This window comes from Scomber scombrus, chromosome 14, assembly GCF_963691925.1.
Source record: "Scomber scombrus chromosome 14, fScoSco1.1, whole genome shotgun sequence".
Taxonomy (NCBI): domain Eukaryota; kingdom Metazoa; phylum Chordata; class Actinopteri; order Scombriformes; family Scombridae; genus Scomber; species Scomber scombrus.
Window position 1 is genome coordinate 18,108,713 of NC_084983.1, and position 20,033 is coordinate 18,128,745.

Consider the following 20,033-nt stretch of genomic DNA (forward strand, 5'->3'; position numbering starts at 1 on the left):
AAGATTTAGAGATTTCTCTTCTGATTGAGATCCTCAGGTCAAGTCTTTGGCTTCCTTGTATTCTCTTTTTCCATTCTGAGAAGTGTGAGCGTGTATAAGATTACAGCACTGTGCAAACTAAATGGAACAAACCCTAACCAAAACAACAGTTGGCCTTTTAGTCTGTGAAAAATTATCTTTCACTTAGGTGAAAAAGAGAAAAATAGAAAGAAACGTTTCTTTAGAAAGCTGAGAGCGGTGCGTAACGCTGCACCTTCTGTCTCAGGCTATTTCTTTTATTCTGCGCATGTAATCATGCAGTTCTTCTGGGTCTTGAAAGCCCATATCCTGGCAAACCCACTGAATGTCCTCTTCATCTGCTATGGGGATGGAGTTATAGGGCAGCTCCTCTGTTGGAAGGGTGGTAAAGGTAGTAAACTTGACTCTCTTGCGCTTGGAGGTTGGTGAACTTGCCTCCTCACCATTCTCCTTTGTGGAGCCGCCAGAACTGCCGTCTCCCCGCCCATGTACCTGGCTTTGAACACTAGTCTGGGAACTGCCACTGCTGTGGTGGTCCCCATGGCAACAAGTCTGTACACCCTCCAAAGGGTTACTGGGACTTTCTACCTGTTGGGGTGACAGATCACACTGGGCCCTAAGTGGTTGGCCATTTCCCAGGAACACCCAGTGGTGGGAATGGTCCATGTTGGCCTGACCCTCGGGTGGGATCCGCTTATGACGGTATTTAAGCACAAAGACGATGCAGTTGATCAGAAAGACTAAAATGGCTAGGCAAAAGACTCCGAGCAGAGCATACATGCCAATCTCAAGGTCAGTCATGTTGCGAGGTGAATGCACAAATTCATCTTCTTCTTCTTCTTCTTCTTCTTCATCACTCTCAGTTGGATGCTCCTGGTTGCTAATGGTGGGAAAATTGGTGTAATCAATGGGAACACTAGCAGGCTGCTCATTAGATGTCTCATAAATTCTTCCACTGATGTTTGGATCAATGATTGGACGTCTGGTAACGGGCGCCAACTCAATTTCACCCTCAGTTGTTGCTTCTTCCTCTGAGTCTTCTTCTGGACCAAAGCGGACCTTGACATAAACTGCAGCAGATGCAATAATGCTTTTGCGTTTGGTCTTCTGGCAGGCCTCACAGATAGTCATCTCTACACGCACCATCTCACCAGATCCCTCTCCTTCTGCCACCACCACAGGCCAGCGTTGCTGAGGCTCCTGGGATACCGACACAACTTTGTCATCCAGTGAGGAGGCATTGAGGTTGTAGTCTTTGGGATCAAAGTAAGTCAGAGTGGCGGCTGTGTTGTCACTGAAAAGCATCCAGACTGACAAACTGGCCTCCTGTCAGAAGAAAAGAGAGAAATACTGTTCAGATGGAGAGTTACTTTGACACCACAAAAACACTTTTTTGTTTACTTCCCGAATGAGACTGTAAAGCCTTGTGGATATTTGTTGACTATTTGTTAGTTTATCTGTCCTATGTAAGTTACCAACATCCAGGGGTAGCTAAATGTATTTGATCTCTCTAACCAACCAATAGAATCAGTAGTACGTTGAAAATATTGTAATGGCTTAATGAGCAGGGAAGAAACACTACTTCAGTGAGGAGAACGTTTTACAATTTAGTCAAAAAATCCAAAATCTCTGACAAAATGTCATTGCAGGCAGTAAAGGTCCGAGAGCAAAAACATCAGGTCTGCTTATTGTGTATTGTGTTGGGGTCAAGATGGACAATGACTACCTATGCACCAAAATAGAAAATCACAAATTTGCAACTGAAGGTATCTACAGTTTGAATATACTTTTTAAGAGAAAAGTTACATATAGCGGCTTTGAGACTTTGGTACATGCACTGTATGTTTGATAAGGTCTGGAAGTTAACAACATGCTGCCTAAATATCAAAGTAAAACGCAGAGTCAAAAAGCTGCCCCTTGTTTATGTGTCTCCAAAGAATATTTTAATGGTTCAGATCCCATTCTTTCATGGCATTGACTCTGATTTGAATATCTGTTCCCAACTGAGCCTTTGAAGTTCTGGACTTGCTCCAATCCCTAAATCTCCAGAGCGTTTGTGAACATCCGCAGTACCCTGTGCTCAGTACAAGCCTTGACATGCACACCGACGGCCTGCCTCTGATGTGCACACCAGCAAACTACTTTCAAGCACAGAGGAGGAAGGGGTGGCAGGAATGACTGCCATAGATATAAAACACTAGATGCAATGTGTCACCATTACTTGCCATCCTGGGCAGGAACCATATAACAGCCATTTTACCTGGGTGCAGTTTTATACTTGCTGTAATTGGAAAGGGGCTTATGTTGTCATTATAATCCTCATATTTTTCTTCCAATACACCAATATAGTTTTTTATTCAAAGTAATGAGTGTCAGACAACTGTGCCTATCCTGAATGAAAAAAACAAAACCAAAACAAACCCCCAAAGAGTCTGGTAGAATTTGGATTATTATAGCTTTATGGGAACAAATCATGCTTTTAATCGTGAACATAAGCTTTTTATATTTCATATAATGATTTTCCTTTTTCAATTTAGCTGCAATGTAATATGTTAGAACTGTCTTAGCTATTTTCAATGGCTAATACATTACATTAAGCAATATATTTTATATAGAAATCCTAAATAGATTTAATATTATGGACTATGTTGGCAGGCAATTACAATCAGAAAGACAATAAAGAAACACACTTACTGTAATATATTAATATATTTATTAATGGCATGAACTGTACAGAAGGCAAGATATCTCTCTCTCTCTCTCTCTCTCTCTCTCTCTCTCTCTCTCTCTCTCTCTCTGACACACACACACAAAACTCAAAATGTGTAAAAGATCTCTCAACTACTCTACACCATGGTCTCTTTGGTCCTTTTAGTAAAGCAATGCTGCCTATAGGTGGCGACTGTAAACAATACTCAGGTAAGACAGGCGGTTATCCCAGTCCTGAGTTTTGACGTAATGTTGCATGTAGTGTTTTATATCTATGAAGACTGCGTTTTCCCAAAGCTTACAACACAGCTTTTGCTCTGCAAGCACAGGCAGATAAGGAACATTCAGTAGCAGAATGAGCTTCAAACAATGAGCTGTAGTCTGTCTCATTGTGTTTGTTGTGTGTGATCTTCTCATTTTGTATTTGCTATCACTTTTTACGGTTTATAATCCCTTATAGAGAAACCAGATAAGATGCCTCAATTCATGCATGGTGGTTGCCTGACGACATTCATCTGCCGACAAATAAAGCGCAACATTGGTGTCCGCGTAATCAAGGTTGCATTTGACAGGCCTTTGTTCACAGCTTGCTTAAACATCAACAACTCAACCATTACATAATCTGAAAAGGTGTAAATTTTTGTTTCAGATTGTTTTGAACTCCTTTTTATTTTGCAGAGGACGGATACACACCCTTTTTTTTTGGTCAAATATTCCTTTGGTCCTGTTTGGGACAAGGCTACTACATACAGTATTGCGACGGTATTCCACCAGGAGCTAAACATCTATCTTCTCAACATGACAGAATGAAGCGTGCCTTTGATATGGATGATTTAAATAATACATTGAATATGGCATATCTGTTTTTATGAGCTGACTCTGCTATGAAAAGGCTGATATAGGGGAAAGGAAGGCAATGTGTGGGTGTTTTGACACTGACAAAACATCTGTCACACGCTTTTCTAAGCTGGTTCAATTGAGAAAAGTTATGCTTGTACAGTAGAGACACTGATTTGGTTTAGTTTATTGTTAAAGCATTGCTAAAAAGAGAAGGTTTTTCATTGAAAAAGACTAAAGAGGCATCAAAGATACCCAGAGAGATTTCCACATTAAATCAATATCTTTGATATTGGCACACCATTTCCACAATAATTGTAATCTGTGTACTTCAATAAAGTAATGTGCATTAGGATGAAGTTTCCCATCCTTGATTCCCTCACTTTGTTGATTTGTGTTTTACGTCAACGGGGAATTTATGAAGATGTAAACTGAACATAAACAGTTTGGATAATGAAATATGCATATGCAGAAAAATACTCCCCTGGAAATACTATTCTGAGACATTTGCATCAACTTCAGATGTAATAATACTTCAGCTTCATAAACACCTTATTGAGTTGCTCATTTAAGCAGTAACAGTATGTCACACCTACACAAAAATGGTTTATGGTTAACCTTCAAGTACTTGAAGGCTTTCAGCTCTTGAAGGCTTCAACTTTGTCAAGTGGAAAAGAGAGTAATGCAAAAAGACCTTGATTATCCAACTCTTCCCATCCATACTTTATGTGTTTCATTCATTTCTGGAGTAATAAAGGACATTTACAAAGTTTTCCCATGAAACAGAATCAAATGGCTTGAGTACTCCTTTGCCTTTTATTACCTTTTATGACTGGCCTTGGAGAGCACTTAGGACAATACATTACAATAATTAAATTTCAAGGTGGCCAAGAAGCAGAAAGCAAGAAAAATTGGAATTTAATGCTCGCTTCTCTCTCGCTGATGCTTGATGTGGTTGCCGTTGCATTTTTAGCAACTTGCAGGCCAATGAAAGGGCAAAGCAGAAGAAGAAAAAAAGCTGAGACACACAAATACACACACTCAGCAGGGCTGCCAATTAATTCTTTGCAGAGATGATTATTCCTGTGTGAAGAGACAATGACGGAAGAAAAAGCACACTTCCTCCTTTTTTTTTTTTTTTTTACCCACACATCATCTCTCTTCTCACTTGAGCAATAAAATCCATTTTGGAAAATGTATTTGGACGAATTAGAAGTGTTTTGCTAAGCTTGGCTAATATGGAGGTTGTAATATAACAGCACCAAGAATACTTATTAGTTCACTGTAGCTGCCTTAACTGGTGTCCTTGCTAACAATGCTGGCTGGGGCTTAAAAGATTTAGCTTGGAAATAATTTTATTACCCGGAAGGGAAACCAGTGCCTGCATGTTGATATAAAGCCACTGAAGGATTTGCAAATAAACTTCTTGTCACAACTCTGGAGACGGAAATGAGGAAACACACTGAGTGCTGAGTGTCAGCAAGGCATAAGGAGGTTTTTTTTTTTATAAAGCAGTGATAGTACATCGCTGCTGTATATAGTGACTGCTGATTGCTATCACAACCATATTTAAATACAAGTAGATGTGAATGGTATAATGGTATTTTTTTCTATATCACTATTTTTTGAGCTGCTGTAGCAATGAATTTTCCCACTGTGGGATCAATACATTCATCTTATTTTATCTTATCTTATGTAGACCTGAAGTAGGGGTGTGTTGGTACACATCTAAATACATTGATTACAACACTGTGTACCAAATCTGATTCGATTCAACTGCAATTTCATATTGATCCAGCCACAATTTTAAATGATTGAAAACATTTATGTGCTCATGAATAAAAGTGTGTCGCTACATAAAAAAACATGACCATTTTTATGATTTTTCACTTAAAGTCCAGAAAATGATGCATTCTTCCTCACCAACAATAGTCAACATGATACACTGGGCAACTTTTTTGGCTATTCCCCAATTAGGATGAATTTTTAAGTGAAAAGGGCGTCACTGTCACCCATACAAATGTGATATTTTCAACAATATATGCTTTCTCTTGTAAATAAAATAGCTGATGACTGCGGAGCAGTGATTTGGAAGTAGTGTTAGTTGCAAATGCTTGTTATTTTCCTCGGGTAGACTCCTGGTAACTTTACCATCAGTGCACATGTAGCCTTCATAAATATGTAGCACAGTGTGTGGTGTGCCTGGTATATTTTAATGACTGTTGTGCATTTTCTAAGGGTAAAATGCAATGTAAAGACTTCAGTCAGCTTTGAACACGGAAGAGTCTGACACCGCTTTGTAGTGTGGGAAGTTTTTCAGGAAGCGGATGGCTCGAAGTCATTATGTGATTGGAGAGTGGAGCTAGCTAGTTAGCCACACACACACACACACACACACACACACACACACACACACACACACACACACACACACACACACACACACACACACACACACACACACACACACACACACACACACACACACACACACACACACACAATCCTCCACTTTTTGGACATCACATTGACTTACATTAATTTCCTGGAGACCTACCTTAACCCTAACCTTAACCACTGACCCAAAATACATTTTATCCCAATTGGGGACATGGCTTTTGTCCCCAGTTAACTGGTCTTTAGTTTTAAATTTGTCCCCATAAGTAGCCTAATACAGACCTACACACACACTCACACACACACACACACACACACACACACACACACACACACACACACACACACACACACACACACACTGGAGGCACATCGACAGAGATCAGTTTAGGATTCAGGTTTCTGTTTGTGTATCAATGCAACCATCCTGACATTTCTATCAGACACATATCAGTTAAACACTGATTAACATGAAGCAGCTAGTCAAAAAACAAGTGAAAAAATATAGACTGCATTAAGACCTGGTCATTTCGTTTCTCCTGCAAAGTGCCATAAATCATGCTCTACCTGTTTCGGAGTGATGAGTGTCTGGAGGCCGGTTGCCTTGGCCACCATGGTGTGGCTGTTGCCAGGGCTCGGCTGCAGTGACAGGGTCAGGCCTGAAACTGCGTGAACACGCATCTCTGTGATGGAAACCTTGTCATCTGTGACCGAGAACGCCGACTCTCCCAGTACTGCATCCACAGCCAGCGGAGACTCCACCTGTGGAGAAAAATGTGCTCTTTTATTGTTTCTCCACATGACAAAGAGATATCGTATAAGTCAAGAATAGACAACAGCTTTATTCTCTTTCTGAAGCTCATAATGCCCATGACAGGCCAATTCCAGATTAAAGTGGTCTGTGCAGTTGTTTGTTCCAGTGTGCGTCCATAAGCCATGTGTCAATACCTTTCTGTCTATCATGATGAAAAAAACAAAGAGAAAAAAAAACAACTCACGGGAGACAGAATCCATCAGGAACCAGACAACAAGGTACAATCTAAGGCAGTCACCACATGCTTTCAAAGTGACAGTTATCAAAAACACTTGTGCCTAAAGCGTCACAACAAGAAACACAGATACATTTAAAGTTGATCTCACCTCTTCGGGTAATCCTAGGCTTCTGACAGGCCTCTGCACCCGGTACTTTGAGCACTTTTAAAAGATCATCATTTTACTTTTCACCTGCACCCAGAGGTCATGAGGGACTTGAATAAAGTAAAGAGCCATTTAGCGAAGCAGTGGCCCTGTCCTTAAGAGTTAGAGGCGGAAATATTTTCTACCTTCGAATGTCCTCTAACTGTGGCTTGTGTCAAATAAAGCGTGTTTTGCTAGAGCAGTGAAGGCTTTTGTGCTCTGACAAGCTCCTCCAATCATCATCAGTTCAAACCTTGAAACATCAAGGCTACTACAACACAGATACACAGGAGCTCCTTCCTAACAATATTGATTAGAAGCTACGAATTCGCCCTTAAAATGAGGTGATATTCACAAAATGCTACTACAGCTTTGTCCTGTGCATATTTTCCACATCATTTTTTTTCTTTCCTTTTTGCTGCCTTTGGCTCAGATCTAAGCGCCACACAATCTGGTGCCATAATTTGTCACATAAATGCTCGAGCCAACTCATCTGTAGAAACAGATGCATCTGCAGGAGTCTGGTTTTATTATTAATTTGGTGTCTATGTATCATGATTTCTGTTGCTCTCATAAACCCCTCTAATAAAACACACACATGCACATACACACTCCATACACACAAAGTGTAGCAGCCTCCCATTTTCTTTTTTATTACGGCCCCTGTAGTTTGTACTCTCGCTCTCTTTTGTTTGGTCAGTGAGCTCTCTGCAGCAGAGAGATTAACAGATATTACAGTTTTAGAATGATTTTCTTTGTGCTGTAAGTTGCATGGATGGTGCTACTGTAAGAATACCACTACATCTGGAAATTAATATTAAGCAATCATAAAGTTAATAAAAACAAGATATTTACTTAACTACCAAGCAATAAGGATGAATGTGAAACACTAAGCATATATACATACAGTACGTACAACTGAATGAATGGATGGATGCATGAATGAATGGGTAAATTAAATTAAAAGGTTATTGCCAACAGAATGAATTAATGATTGAATGTTATCAAAAATTAATTGAAAACGCAATGAAGGGCCAAGGCTCTAACTACAGCCAATAAAATTTTATTTGTCGAATAGCTCTTGCATCAACTCTGATGGAGAAGCATGGTACATGGTTTTCTGAAATTTTTTCGCCAGAGTGACAGCCAGATGAGAAACTCTGCAGTTTCAGTAAAGCGCTCTGGTTCAGTACTTCTTCAGGAAAGAGAGTCGAGTCTCAGACTAGCTGAGGCCACATAGTGGACACATGCAGCAGGAAGGCGACCCAGCCTTTGATGCATTCAGTGACAGGCTGCAGAGTGGGATACATGGAGATTTAAACTAATCAGAAAAGTCCTTGGAAAAGTCTTTAAAAAGTTTAACCACACCACTAAAAAAATAGGAGATTACAAGTATAATAGGTTATTCAAATTGAAACCGGCATGGCTTGGCTTGTGGGTTAGGAATCTTTCAATCTTTTCTTCTTTTTGGAGCTTTCAGCTCTCATTCAGAGTATCACGGCTGATAAGGCGGAGAGAAAACAGAAGAAGCAGCAGCAGTGGTCAGCAAGCCAAAATGGCAGAACAACACACACCTGACAAAGAGTTGTAAACGTTTTTATAGACTAGGAGGCTATTTTGGGAGAAAGAGGATCCTTAATTCACTTTTTAGGGACCACACTGATTATTAATTAATTCTTTTGTGTGGAGGAGACAAACAAACTCAAATCGAAGGGGAATAATTTTATTTATGTAGAATATTTGAAGACGTGCTTGCAAATTGATCACTCACTGATTTTGTCGTTGACGTTGACACATCATGGGATCCAGTAAGAAAATATTCAGAAGCTGTAATATTGATCAACCACATAAAATACAGAATAAACTCCATAAACCTTAATTTCTCTAATCTGTCATTAAAGCTATTGAGAAAGCTTTATCCTTGCAATCAAACCACAGCTAAATAATACACGTACACTGATTAACTTCAAGTAAATGCAATAATGTGTGACTTATAATTGCGACATTTTGAAGCAGAGTCTGAATTCTCATAACTATCCAACTATCCAATTTCCTCCTGTGGCTGATAGAGGAAGGTACAGGTTCTTAGGCCTGTTCATGTCTCCTTGACATTCTTTAGAGGTCATTGGGTCTGTGTGTGTCAGTGTGCTCCTGCTCTTACGCAGACAGACTGTTAAGAGAAAAAGGAATGATAACGTTTTAATATAATTTTCTTCCTTTCCTGTCGTGGGTCCACTGTCTTACACTGTGGTAAGAGAAGAAATCTAATACAATCGACCTGCAGTAGAACACATAATATCTGTTTATTGTCTGACAGAGATTATTTTAAGAGGCTCCAGTTGTTGTGAAGTAAATATCCTGTTTCTCATTTCAGTAACAGTTCAGTTTAAGAATGAACTTTCACACTTATTCATTAAGGTAATATATTGGTCTTTTCTTCTGCTGTGTTCCTGCCACATCATTTTGCTTGTTTACAGCTGTGTGTAACATCTGCCAGGTGCCTCATGTTGTGTTGATTTGTAATTTCACACCAAACACCTGTAACTGAAGTTCGTAAAGAGTCTTATTATATAGGTCTCTTATATAAAGAGACATTACAATGACACATGCTCACTACTCTGTCAAACTGTGCGTTGCTTAGGAAGGAATGACGTTCCTTTCTGCCCTCTTAGCCTACAGTTACAAATTTGTAAGTAGTTAAATACAGCTGTCAGCTGTGTGTGAATGACTTTCCCCTGTAGCACCTTGACTTCCTTGCCCTTTGTACTTTGCTTTATATATATATATCGCTGCACAAAACACTGTTTTGCTGTGTGTACACTGCATCAATGTCAAAGGACAGTTTTATAAAGTTGAAGTATTGCTGAAAATGTTATAAAGGAAAAGAAACTAATCCTACATACTGGTAAATGAGGGCTAAAGGGCTAAAATAGGAGGGACAAAAATAAACTTTTATGCAGCTTTAAACTTTTGCAGTCCTGTTCCTTTTTCCGTATGCATATTATTTGGATGTGATGGATTAATGTGCCATAGAGGAGAGTTACGCTTCACTGGGCACCACACAAACATGTGCACATGTAACCACACACACAAGTACGCATGCAAAACCCGAAGGCGTTACAGTAAATACGTGCATAAATAAACTTTTAAAGTTTTCATGAGGACAACTCAGTTATAAGATGGATCACTCTCACCACAGGAGCTTTTTTTGCTTCAACAAAATTCTTTGTATTTAGCTTAATTTTTAGCTTTTTTTATTCCTAGGGTACAGGTTTGGATGGGAGCTAACAGAGATGAAGTTCACTTTTATGAATACTGACAGAGAGGTGAAGGATATGTCTGTGTGAAAACATAGCTGAGCATAAATCCTACTGAGGTCAGACCGAGCACGACTCCACCACTGAAAACCGCTTGCTTGCAATTGATTTTTCTGCTATTTTACGTCCCATTCAGCTGTCGGTGATATTTTCACAGGCCAATTAAAGTGACACTATTTTCTTAAATACATTTTTTTTTTTTTTTACACTACTTTTAACACTCCTATAAATCAATATTGCCGACTATGTACAAATGTCAAAACACAAATCAAAGATACGCCAAATTGTACATTGATTGTATAAACCGAAGAAATGCAATCATAGAAACTAATCTTGTTTGGGGTTATGATCTGTGCTGAAAACATATCACATTGGGTAGGCATTTATTCCTGAGCTGACATGTATTCAGTGTCGGGGATATTGAAGAAAGATATGTTTTGTGTTTACAAATCAGGTGCTGCATTGCAAGTTTGGTATCAATGCTTAAACCTCTGCTGATCTCTGCTATTTTTGTTCCCGGATTTGGCAAACATAAACCCTCAAAATCACAAACACCACAATCACTATAATACAACCTTTTTGAATTTTTAACAATTGCAATTATAAAACATAATGGAAACAATTTGAATTCATTTTTTCGTTTAAAAAAAATCAGTAAGCAGTCACACACACACACATTTTGTGACAATGTGTTTGTTTTCAGTCTAAGTATAACTCATATAACAACACAATTGTGAAAACAGAAAACTTCAAACAGCAGGATAAAAGTAATCCAATGATAGGTAAAAGAATAGCATAAAAACAGGTTTTCCTCGACAGTTTCACTCTACCGAAGACATTAAGTTTCCTCACACTTGTAACTGCGCTCCCTGAGAATGCTTGTGCTTGTGATAATGTGATTTATGCATATTTGTCAGTCTTATTACCTGAGCTACTGCTCTCTAGTTGGCATTAAAGCACCGTTGTGTTATAATGGGACAGCACCTGCTTCTGGCAGCATATTTATAACATAATGTGCTATAATTGAGCTTTGTGACTTTTCTCTTAACACCAGTTTAAAATCTTCCCTGTGCTGACTACTGGTGGGAGTCCCCTCCTAGAAGTGGATTCAGGGTATGGTCAGACATGAAATATTTAATTGGAAAAGATTAAATCATGATTCTTAGCATAATATTAAGTTGTACTTGACATTTTTAGCTCTCCATGGCGGTGATATTAGTGCTTCTAAAAACTAATAAGGAGGCTTGGACTAGATTGCACCAGACCTAAACCAGCTATAGGACACATATTTTGCACGTTTTAAGATATTTCGTGACAAACAACACTTAATTACATTTTACTTTGCGAAATTACATTTAATTCACTGTATTCATTATTCAATAATTATTCTTCCCAATTTCAATTTCCCAATCCTGTGCACAGCAGTCATTATCACTGCTAACTAAGAACCACGTCGATTCTAATAATAATAATTAATAGCTACACAAAGTAATGAATGACGAATGTATTCCTTGTCTATCTGCATTTCCCTCCGCCAGCCAAGGAGAGGTCAGCTGTAGGTGTGTAGCTCCCTCTAGCCCAGCTCCCAGTTGAATTTGTCATCTGAACTGCAGGCAGAGGAAGTGAAGTGAAGCACAAAAGCAGTTACACTTTACATGTTCTTCAGCTAGGAAGCTCCTCTATCTGTCAGCGCTGAGTGTACGGCTGTGTGTGGAGTTGTGTGGCCTTCACGGGAGACGGCAACGCAATTTCATTGACGCTTAAAGCAAACAGAAGATCAGTGATGAGTCCATGCAGCAGATTGACACTGACCAGCTGGGTATCATCACTAAACCTGGATGAGCATTTACTCATGCTAGTGCATATTACTGGCATGACACAACATTATCTTCTCCCTACTACACTCTACACCTCCCTTCTCAAACCTTACTTCCAATAAATCATACTTTGGGTGCTCGGTGCAACAGCAAATCAGTGGAAGATTCATTCATGCAAGCTGCATATTTCATGGCTACGTTATACGGTGCATTGTAGCGGAAACACACTTGACAATAACACCTTTCAGACAACAATACATGCTCACACATCTGCAGAAAATCCCACATATTAGTTTGGAGTGAACACAGCCAACAAAGGTCATGATGCAAGGATCTGCAGAAGGCAATTTAAACCTTCAGCTAGACTTTTTTAACTAAAATAAGCTCTCGCTGGCTAAAAGTTAATCATGATTTTGAGCAGCAGTAAGAATATATCATTCCCACTAATTGAGACACTGTAGATTCACACTGCACACCCAAAATGTGCAATAATGTCGTGTGCCTGATGGGTAGATCGGTGGGAATTCATATTAAACAGAATGTGACATTACTATATAAACCTGGCATATTGAAAGTACTCCACATTTTCTTTTCATGCTGCCACTTGGGACCACTATTGTGCGAAAACACAGTGTTTTTGAGAATTAAATTCAACAAGAAATTATCTTGGTGTCTAAATAATAAAAATATAATACAGCATCTTGTGGCACAAAAAGTCAATCATCATCATCATACATCAGTGAGTACTTTTAACCAACTTTTTAAGGTATAGTAAATTTAATAAAAAGTAATTAATTCACAGGTCAAAAATCCTCATTCTGGTTGATGTATAACTTTGTGCTGTTGGATTTAATATAGTAAATAGCACAAGTACTGTATGTAAAATGAACATGTATAAGATGTTGTTAACTGGTGCTGCACTTAAGTACATTACCAGTATATGACATCAATAAAAAAGCAAAACAAAACAACAAAGATCCACTTTTGAGGATTAAAGTGAGAGATCAGATTTTTAGTCTGGTTACGCTTTGACTGCTACGTGCTCAAGCCTTCATCTTGCAGAAATGATTTTTACATTTTACATTAAACTTTCCATCGGCATAATTGAGATTGACGAGTACCGAGATGATGTATGTCTCTTTATGCTTGTTTGCATAAAAAACAAAGTGCTTCTCTTCCAAGAGGATGAACTGATGAAATACAGATGTAATACCTCTTGAAATGCAGTGAAGAATGAAACATGACCCCCGCTTTCAACTTTTACCACCCTGTAAACTTACAGGCGATTACACAGCTTCCCACACTGCAAAGTGCGGGGGTCAAACAGCTGCAAAATAAACCCCCTGTAAGGCAAAGGGTTCCCTTGAAAGTGTCCCTGATAGAGTGACTCCAATAAAACATACTTTATTGGGTAACATTTGAATTTATTAGACACATCAAAGTATAGAGAGACAGAAAGAGAGGGAATGACACATGATAACTTTCATACATTATAAGATATATTGAGTCTCTATTGTGTTTGCCATTTACATGAAATGATATGCTCATATATGTATTTTTAGCTGCAGGCTTATAAGAGTGACACATTCTAATAAATACAGGATTTAAAGGTTACAGTTTGTTTGATGAAGCTGAGGAGCACAAATATTTTTCAATACATTTATTATCTTATCTATAGAGTTTCATTTATAGAGATCTGCCTGTCTACTGTCTAGAAGTCTGTCTATTTAAAAGCAATGTTTTTATTTGAAGAGTCTGACTGCAGTATATAATTTATTTGTGTTGTGGTTGGAAATTGTGAAATCTGAATCTAAAAGGGAGAAACATATTTTAAATTCATATTTAAATTATTTTGTTTAAATTCCATCCTGCTAATTCCATATCTGCTTGTGTATATGCAGTTTCTATTTTGATACAGCAAATCAAAAATTAACAATAACTTATTAACTATCGTAGCCAGCAAACATTCTCACTGAGCCTGATAGCGTCCCGCTACACAACACAAGAGCCACAAACTCTGAACGACATCCCACATAAGCTTTCCTGATAAAGTCTCCTTCTTATCTAACTTTCAAATATGAACACGTCTTGTCCTGCACCGTAGCTTGCTGAACAAACCACCAAACAAACATTCACCGCAGGCTAGATAACTAATTGGCTGCTCAGCTGCAGCTTATTACACAGCATGTAAACATACCTGAAAATGTCACTTTGAAACTTTTAAATGATGGTTTTGTGATTGCCTTTCAAAATCCCTGTTAGCGACACACTGTATGTCCATTGTCTCTGTTCTTAATGAACAACAACAACTAAAAGGTGATGAACGATTCTGTAGATTAAACTCAATTTTATATATATTCTACTTTCTGTTAGAAAGAGTGGTTCATGTTTGCACATTGTAATTAAATAATCCCTGTTCAGAGGACTAACAGTGAATTCAGTCCAACTCTGGCTTTTCACTCTGAGAGGCAGCTATTGTTCAGTAATCCTTTGGATTAATCCCCCAACTCCCATCAGGTCTGTTAAAGTCTTAGAAAGTCATCACTTTGTCTTTAATCAAAGAATGTAAACATACCCTTTACACAATAATCAAGATGTGATGTCTCTAAAATGTAACCTTAAAACCTCAGATATTTCCTTTTCTCTGCCTTCACTTAGAACAGACCTGTCAGATTTACATTGAAAGACTTAATTCATGCAATAATTATCAACCAACCTTACATAAAGAAAGAAATGAAATGACTGTCTGGAATATTGGACTATATAGACAAAAGCTGCCCCTTTTCTTTATTCATATTCATGAGCTTGGTGGACAATTTGAATCAGTCTCCTAAGACTCAAAGACTAATTCAAATCCTCTGACCGACTGAACATTTCAGTAAGAGGACCATTTTTATGATACAGTATATACTATTCATTTTCAGAAAAGCAGCATAACAATTTCACTGTGAGCAGGGGATCTCTTTAACTTCTTTATAATTTGAGTTTTGTAAGCCATCCATCATTCATGTTGAATGGATAGTGAGTCCGCAGAGATCTCATTTTCTCATTTCTGTTTCCTTCATGGCGTTTTAACAAGAGTCTTTGAGGATTTTTTAAAGTTGTGCCATTCATTTATTCATTCACACCTACAGGGACTGAGCTACAGGTGCAGGAGGCAGCTGGAGTTTCAGTTTGGAATCAGCGACCACAACGATCATTTAACTTTAAATGCTGGGGAAGTTTGACAAATGACTGCATGAATAAGAAACGACATCCACCTGTAAATATACATAAACTGCCCTTATTTCTGACCTTTGAAAAGTGATTAAATGATATCCCCGAAAAGAGAAGGACAACATCACGTACTGTAATTTGCCTGAGGGCTACCTGATGGAAGACTCATAATTTTCACTGCAATCCAATTACGTTAGGTTTTTAGAAATCTAACATCTCCAGACTTGGCTTCAATCTGCAATACTAAAAAAAATGTTTAAGGGATAAAATCATTTCTGAACACTTTATTTATTTATTTTTACAATCACTATGAGTCAATGTGGCAAGTTAAGCCTGGTGGTAAATTGATGTATAATTATTCATACCTTTCAACAGATTACAAATGATCCATTGCTCATTTAAAGTGATGGATTGGTGGCTTATATCTTTCCTCCCTATTTTGCCATCATCAGACACATCCATCAGGCAGCTATTCTTCTCCTGACAGTCTTAAATTGTGATCTTTCATGGTGATCAAAACTCTCACCAACTGTCACTTCTCTTTGTCCCCCATAAATGACCAATGAAGCATTGGTAAATCACTACCCACGAGTCATAAGTTTTATAATTATTTCTGAATATGCTAGGTTATAAAATACTGTAAATAAGATTTACTCAAACAATAATTTTGTAATTTTCAAAAGCTTGTTGTACCAATCACAACGCATTTACTCATGAAATCCTGGTAAGATCTGTAAAATTACCCTCTAGGCAATTCAGCAGCAAGATGCACCTTCCCTACAAGGTTTGGTAAAAAACCACTCATGGCCCACGTAATTACAGCTGCACGAGGGCTGATATAATAAGTCAATTTATTGATTAGTTGTTTGTCAGATAATCAACTGACAACTATACATATATTTGTTTCCTCATTGGAATCATTCATCCAAACCCCAGACATGCTGTGTTACCAGCTTCTTAAATGATGTTGATGCTTTTCTCTTTTGTATCTGAACACATTTGGGAGTTGTAGGGTTGATCAACTGAATTAATCAAACAAATAATGAAAATAGTAATTGATTGCTGCCTAAAACTGCAGAACATGCAGCTTCAAGATGCCTTTAAGATTTTGTCAAAATTAAAAGAGTGGCTTTTAATTAGTGGCTTTTTTTTCTTCTTTTTAAAAAAAAAATTGCATTTAACAAATTTGTGTTACAGACATAGCTTAATAAAAGAAAAAGAAAAAGTCAGACAAAAAAACAACAACAAAAGAAAGAAACAAACAAACAAACTACTTCATCAGATATATCACTTAAATACTATAATTAAATATCAATGTATATATCCATAAGTAAGGTGACATCAATCATTACGTTATGTATCTAACCCATTTCCCCAATCTTTCTTCAAAGATATGAACTTGATTTCTGATTTTTCATAGTTATTTTTTCCAATTCATATATTTCCCTAAGATCTTTCCATTTAGAGTTAATTAAAGTATCATCTGTTAACCAGTTCTTTGTAGTTTGTTCAATCAAATTAAGCTATTCTTATCAGTACAAATAAATGAGTATCTTTTCTATTAATTTCCTCAGTGTGGTGGCATTTATGTTGTTTTATAGTCAGAACTAATCAGGTCCTATCAGGTCATCCACTGTCACTTTAACAACCTTGTCTCCTACAAGTAACGTTCAAACACTGCATGACTGAATAGTTTTTCCCAATTACATTGTGTTGGCAAACAAAATTGCTGCCTGGATTATGTTCACAGGCAACATTTCCTTGAAAGAATGAAGCACTACAGTATATTTATATATTCAATCATACATTCAGTATTAACACTTTTACAACTTGCCAAATACTTTAATTAACATTTTCTCCTAATGATGAGAGAAAAATTAATTCAGCAAGCGTTACGTTTCCAGCAAAATGTATATGAACATTTTTAAATACATGAAAACATAATCAAACACTTGAAAGCTTCAAATTTAATCAAAATCAGAGCATTATGATTTAAAATAGAATTTCAAAACATCAGGTTTTCTCTCTTTCATGAATATGTGTTTAATAATTTGTGTGCACGTTTGCATTCACATTACTCACATTTTTTTATTTTCTGTGTGAATTCGTGTGCATGTCTTTGTGTGTGTATGATGGAGATAAGGGGCATCTCTGCTGTGTCTGTTGTGCAAAGTTGCGTTTATGCATGACTTGCCTTCATTCAGTAAAGCCCCATAAGGTAGAGATCAAAAGGCAGGGGTGGCAGATAAAGCTGACAACTTCTAACTATACTCGCATACTTTTTTCAGACGGGAGATTGGAGGAAGATAACATTGGGAGAGTGCACATACAATTCACCACACAACTTAGCGGACTAAGTGGAAGGGAAAGTAGCTGCCAAGAATATTTTTTAATGCATTACCTTCACATTTCTGACATAGAAAAAGTAAAGTGAAAATATATGAAAGAAAAAATGTGGAAATGGAAAAATAGACTTAACTTCTTGGCAATTCAAAAGCCGCATAAGAAAAATATCGCATATATCTATCTTTTTATTCCAAAATAAACTTCACTGCACTGCCACATGGCAATGAAATCCATGGGGAGGACAGATATAGATATAAGAATACCAGTTACTTGAGAGAAGTGATAGTCATATAGACAAAAGGTCAAAAAGAAAGAGAAACATGATTGTTAATTTACTGTATGCTGTAACTTCAAGAATACTGTAAATTATGTGTATTTCAACTTTGGTCTTATTCTTATGAAATCCAGGCTAGCCAAACTTTTTTGGAAGCGCTCACTTTTAAACTGTCATAGATATTCTGGCTAAACTGTTGTTCGTTTACAACCTGTCTGTTCTGTGTGATCAGTGCAAACAAACTCAATAGGCAGACTCTGGTCCACATCCAGTCTGAATAACACCTTAATCCGAGCTGGAGAAACAAACAACAACTGCACTTTTGAGTGACACATCACTATCACCTCACCTCATATGTATTGTGTATTATCAAATGTAGGAGCTTCAGCTGATAGTTTTGATCTAGACATTTTACTCCAACAGATATAGAAAAAGAAAGGTTGACAATGAAAAACATGTATTTAAGGATGACTGGACTGAGAGATACATGTTGATTTTAGTATGAGACTATTGTTCTTGATTTGCAATGAAAGCGCGCCTATTATGAAGAGTGGGAACATAAAATACCAGTACAACACCAAACAAGCTTGTTTAAAAAATAATAATAATTTTTTTAAAAACTGTCCCAAAAACACAATGGGAAGAACCACTAGACTGAACCAGTTGAAGTCCTCATATCGAGACTCAAGCAGAATAATTGCCAAATCCAAAATTAGAAAAATGACTACAGTGGAGAACTCTTTAAAGAACACTTGTTACACAATGGAGGCTTCACTTCTCCCAATATTACATTACATAGTTTTGGAGTTTTTCATCAAAAAATGATCATGTAATGCACCCCGACTGGACCTCTGATGCAGTGGAAATGTATTAAGTGGTGCCCTAAGGCTTGTATTTGAAGTACTCCTGCTTTAGTGAGTAGAATATTATCATAAGCAATAGAAATGACGACCGAAACTATGAAAGTAAGACCAGAGTTGTGATGAACCATCATTATCCTTTAATCAAGGCATCAACAAACTTCAAAAGTCCCAGTTTCCTTTTGCAATGAACAGCTGCTGTAAATTCAGAAAGTATAATGACTTTAAATCTTTTTTCCTCATCTCTTTATACTCAACTTTCATTTTGTGTGTGGAAGCAGTGGAGTGCACATTCAAGGAACACCATTTCCAATTCCAAGCTCCTCACTCAGACAAATCATTTGTCATCTACGAGACACTTCATTTTCACTCCTGATCTATGCAAACTGTCAGCACTGAGGTGGAAAGGTGGTCTGCTTACCTTCAGCACGGTGGATCCCAGCTCCAAGCCCACCAGGATTGTCCTGTCCACCAGCTCTGCTATCCTGGGATCGCCCACCTTCAGGGAATCCTGGACCAGGTCTGTGACATCTACCTGCCAGTCGGGCCCCAGCATGGTGATGACTTGGTCGGTGCCCTCTGTGGAGGTGGTATGGAACTGGGTCAGAACCTTGACCAGAGCCCGCTGGTACTGCAGGGTGCAGCCTCGGCTCACTCGGCGATCATCCTCTTCGTCATCTGTGTCACTGTCTCTGGTGCTCCTTGGATAGAGAGAAAAGGGAAAGTATAATTGAAGTAGCAGTCAACAATGTGTTAAAACATTAGCTGGTAACAAGAACACAGAAAATACAGAAGCAGTCTTAAACCAGTCATGAATATTGTGGGTGCTAATGTTAGGCAGCTGTGGATGTGGTCTTTGATGCAGTTTCCTTCATAAAAGCTGAGATTAAAAAACTTGACTCTATAAATGCGATAACCATGATTTGGCCAAGTGTGTCGGGAATTGGCCACCAAAAAGATTGAGAACCCCTGATAAAGTCTAAAACCATCACCAATCACAGCTTGTCGCTTCTTTAAACCAAGCAGCTGCTGCCAAATTACGCTCAGCACTGTGGCATGATGCTAC

The 20,033-nt window shown here is 37.9% G+C and overlaps 1 protein-coding gene across 1 annotated transcript in view; it reads right to left on the minus strand.

Moving 5' to 3' along the window:
• Positions 1 to 261: 261 nt before the first annotated feature.
• Positions 262 to 20,033, minus strand: part of tmem132e (transmembrane protein 132E) — a 115,602-nt gene continuing 95,830 nt past the window's right edge. The window contains exons 7-9 of the mRNA XM_062432828.1: positions 19,389 to 19,668; positions 6,529 to 6,723; positions 262 to 1,344 (exon numbers count right to left, since the gene is read on the minus strand). Coding sequence (XP_062288812.1) covers positions 262 to 1,344; positions 6,529 to 6,723; positions 19,389 to 19,668 — 1,558 coding nt within the window. The remainder of the gene's footprint in view (positions 1,345 to 6,528; positions 6,724 to 19,388; positions 19,669 to 20,033) is intronic.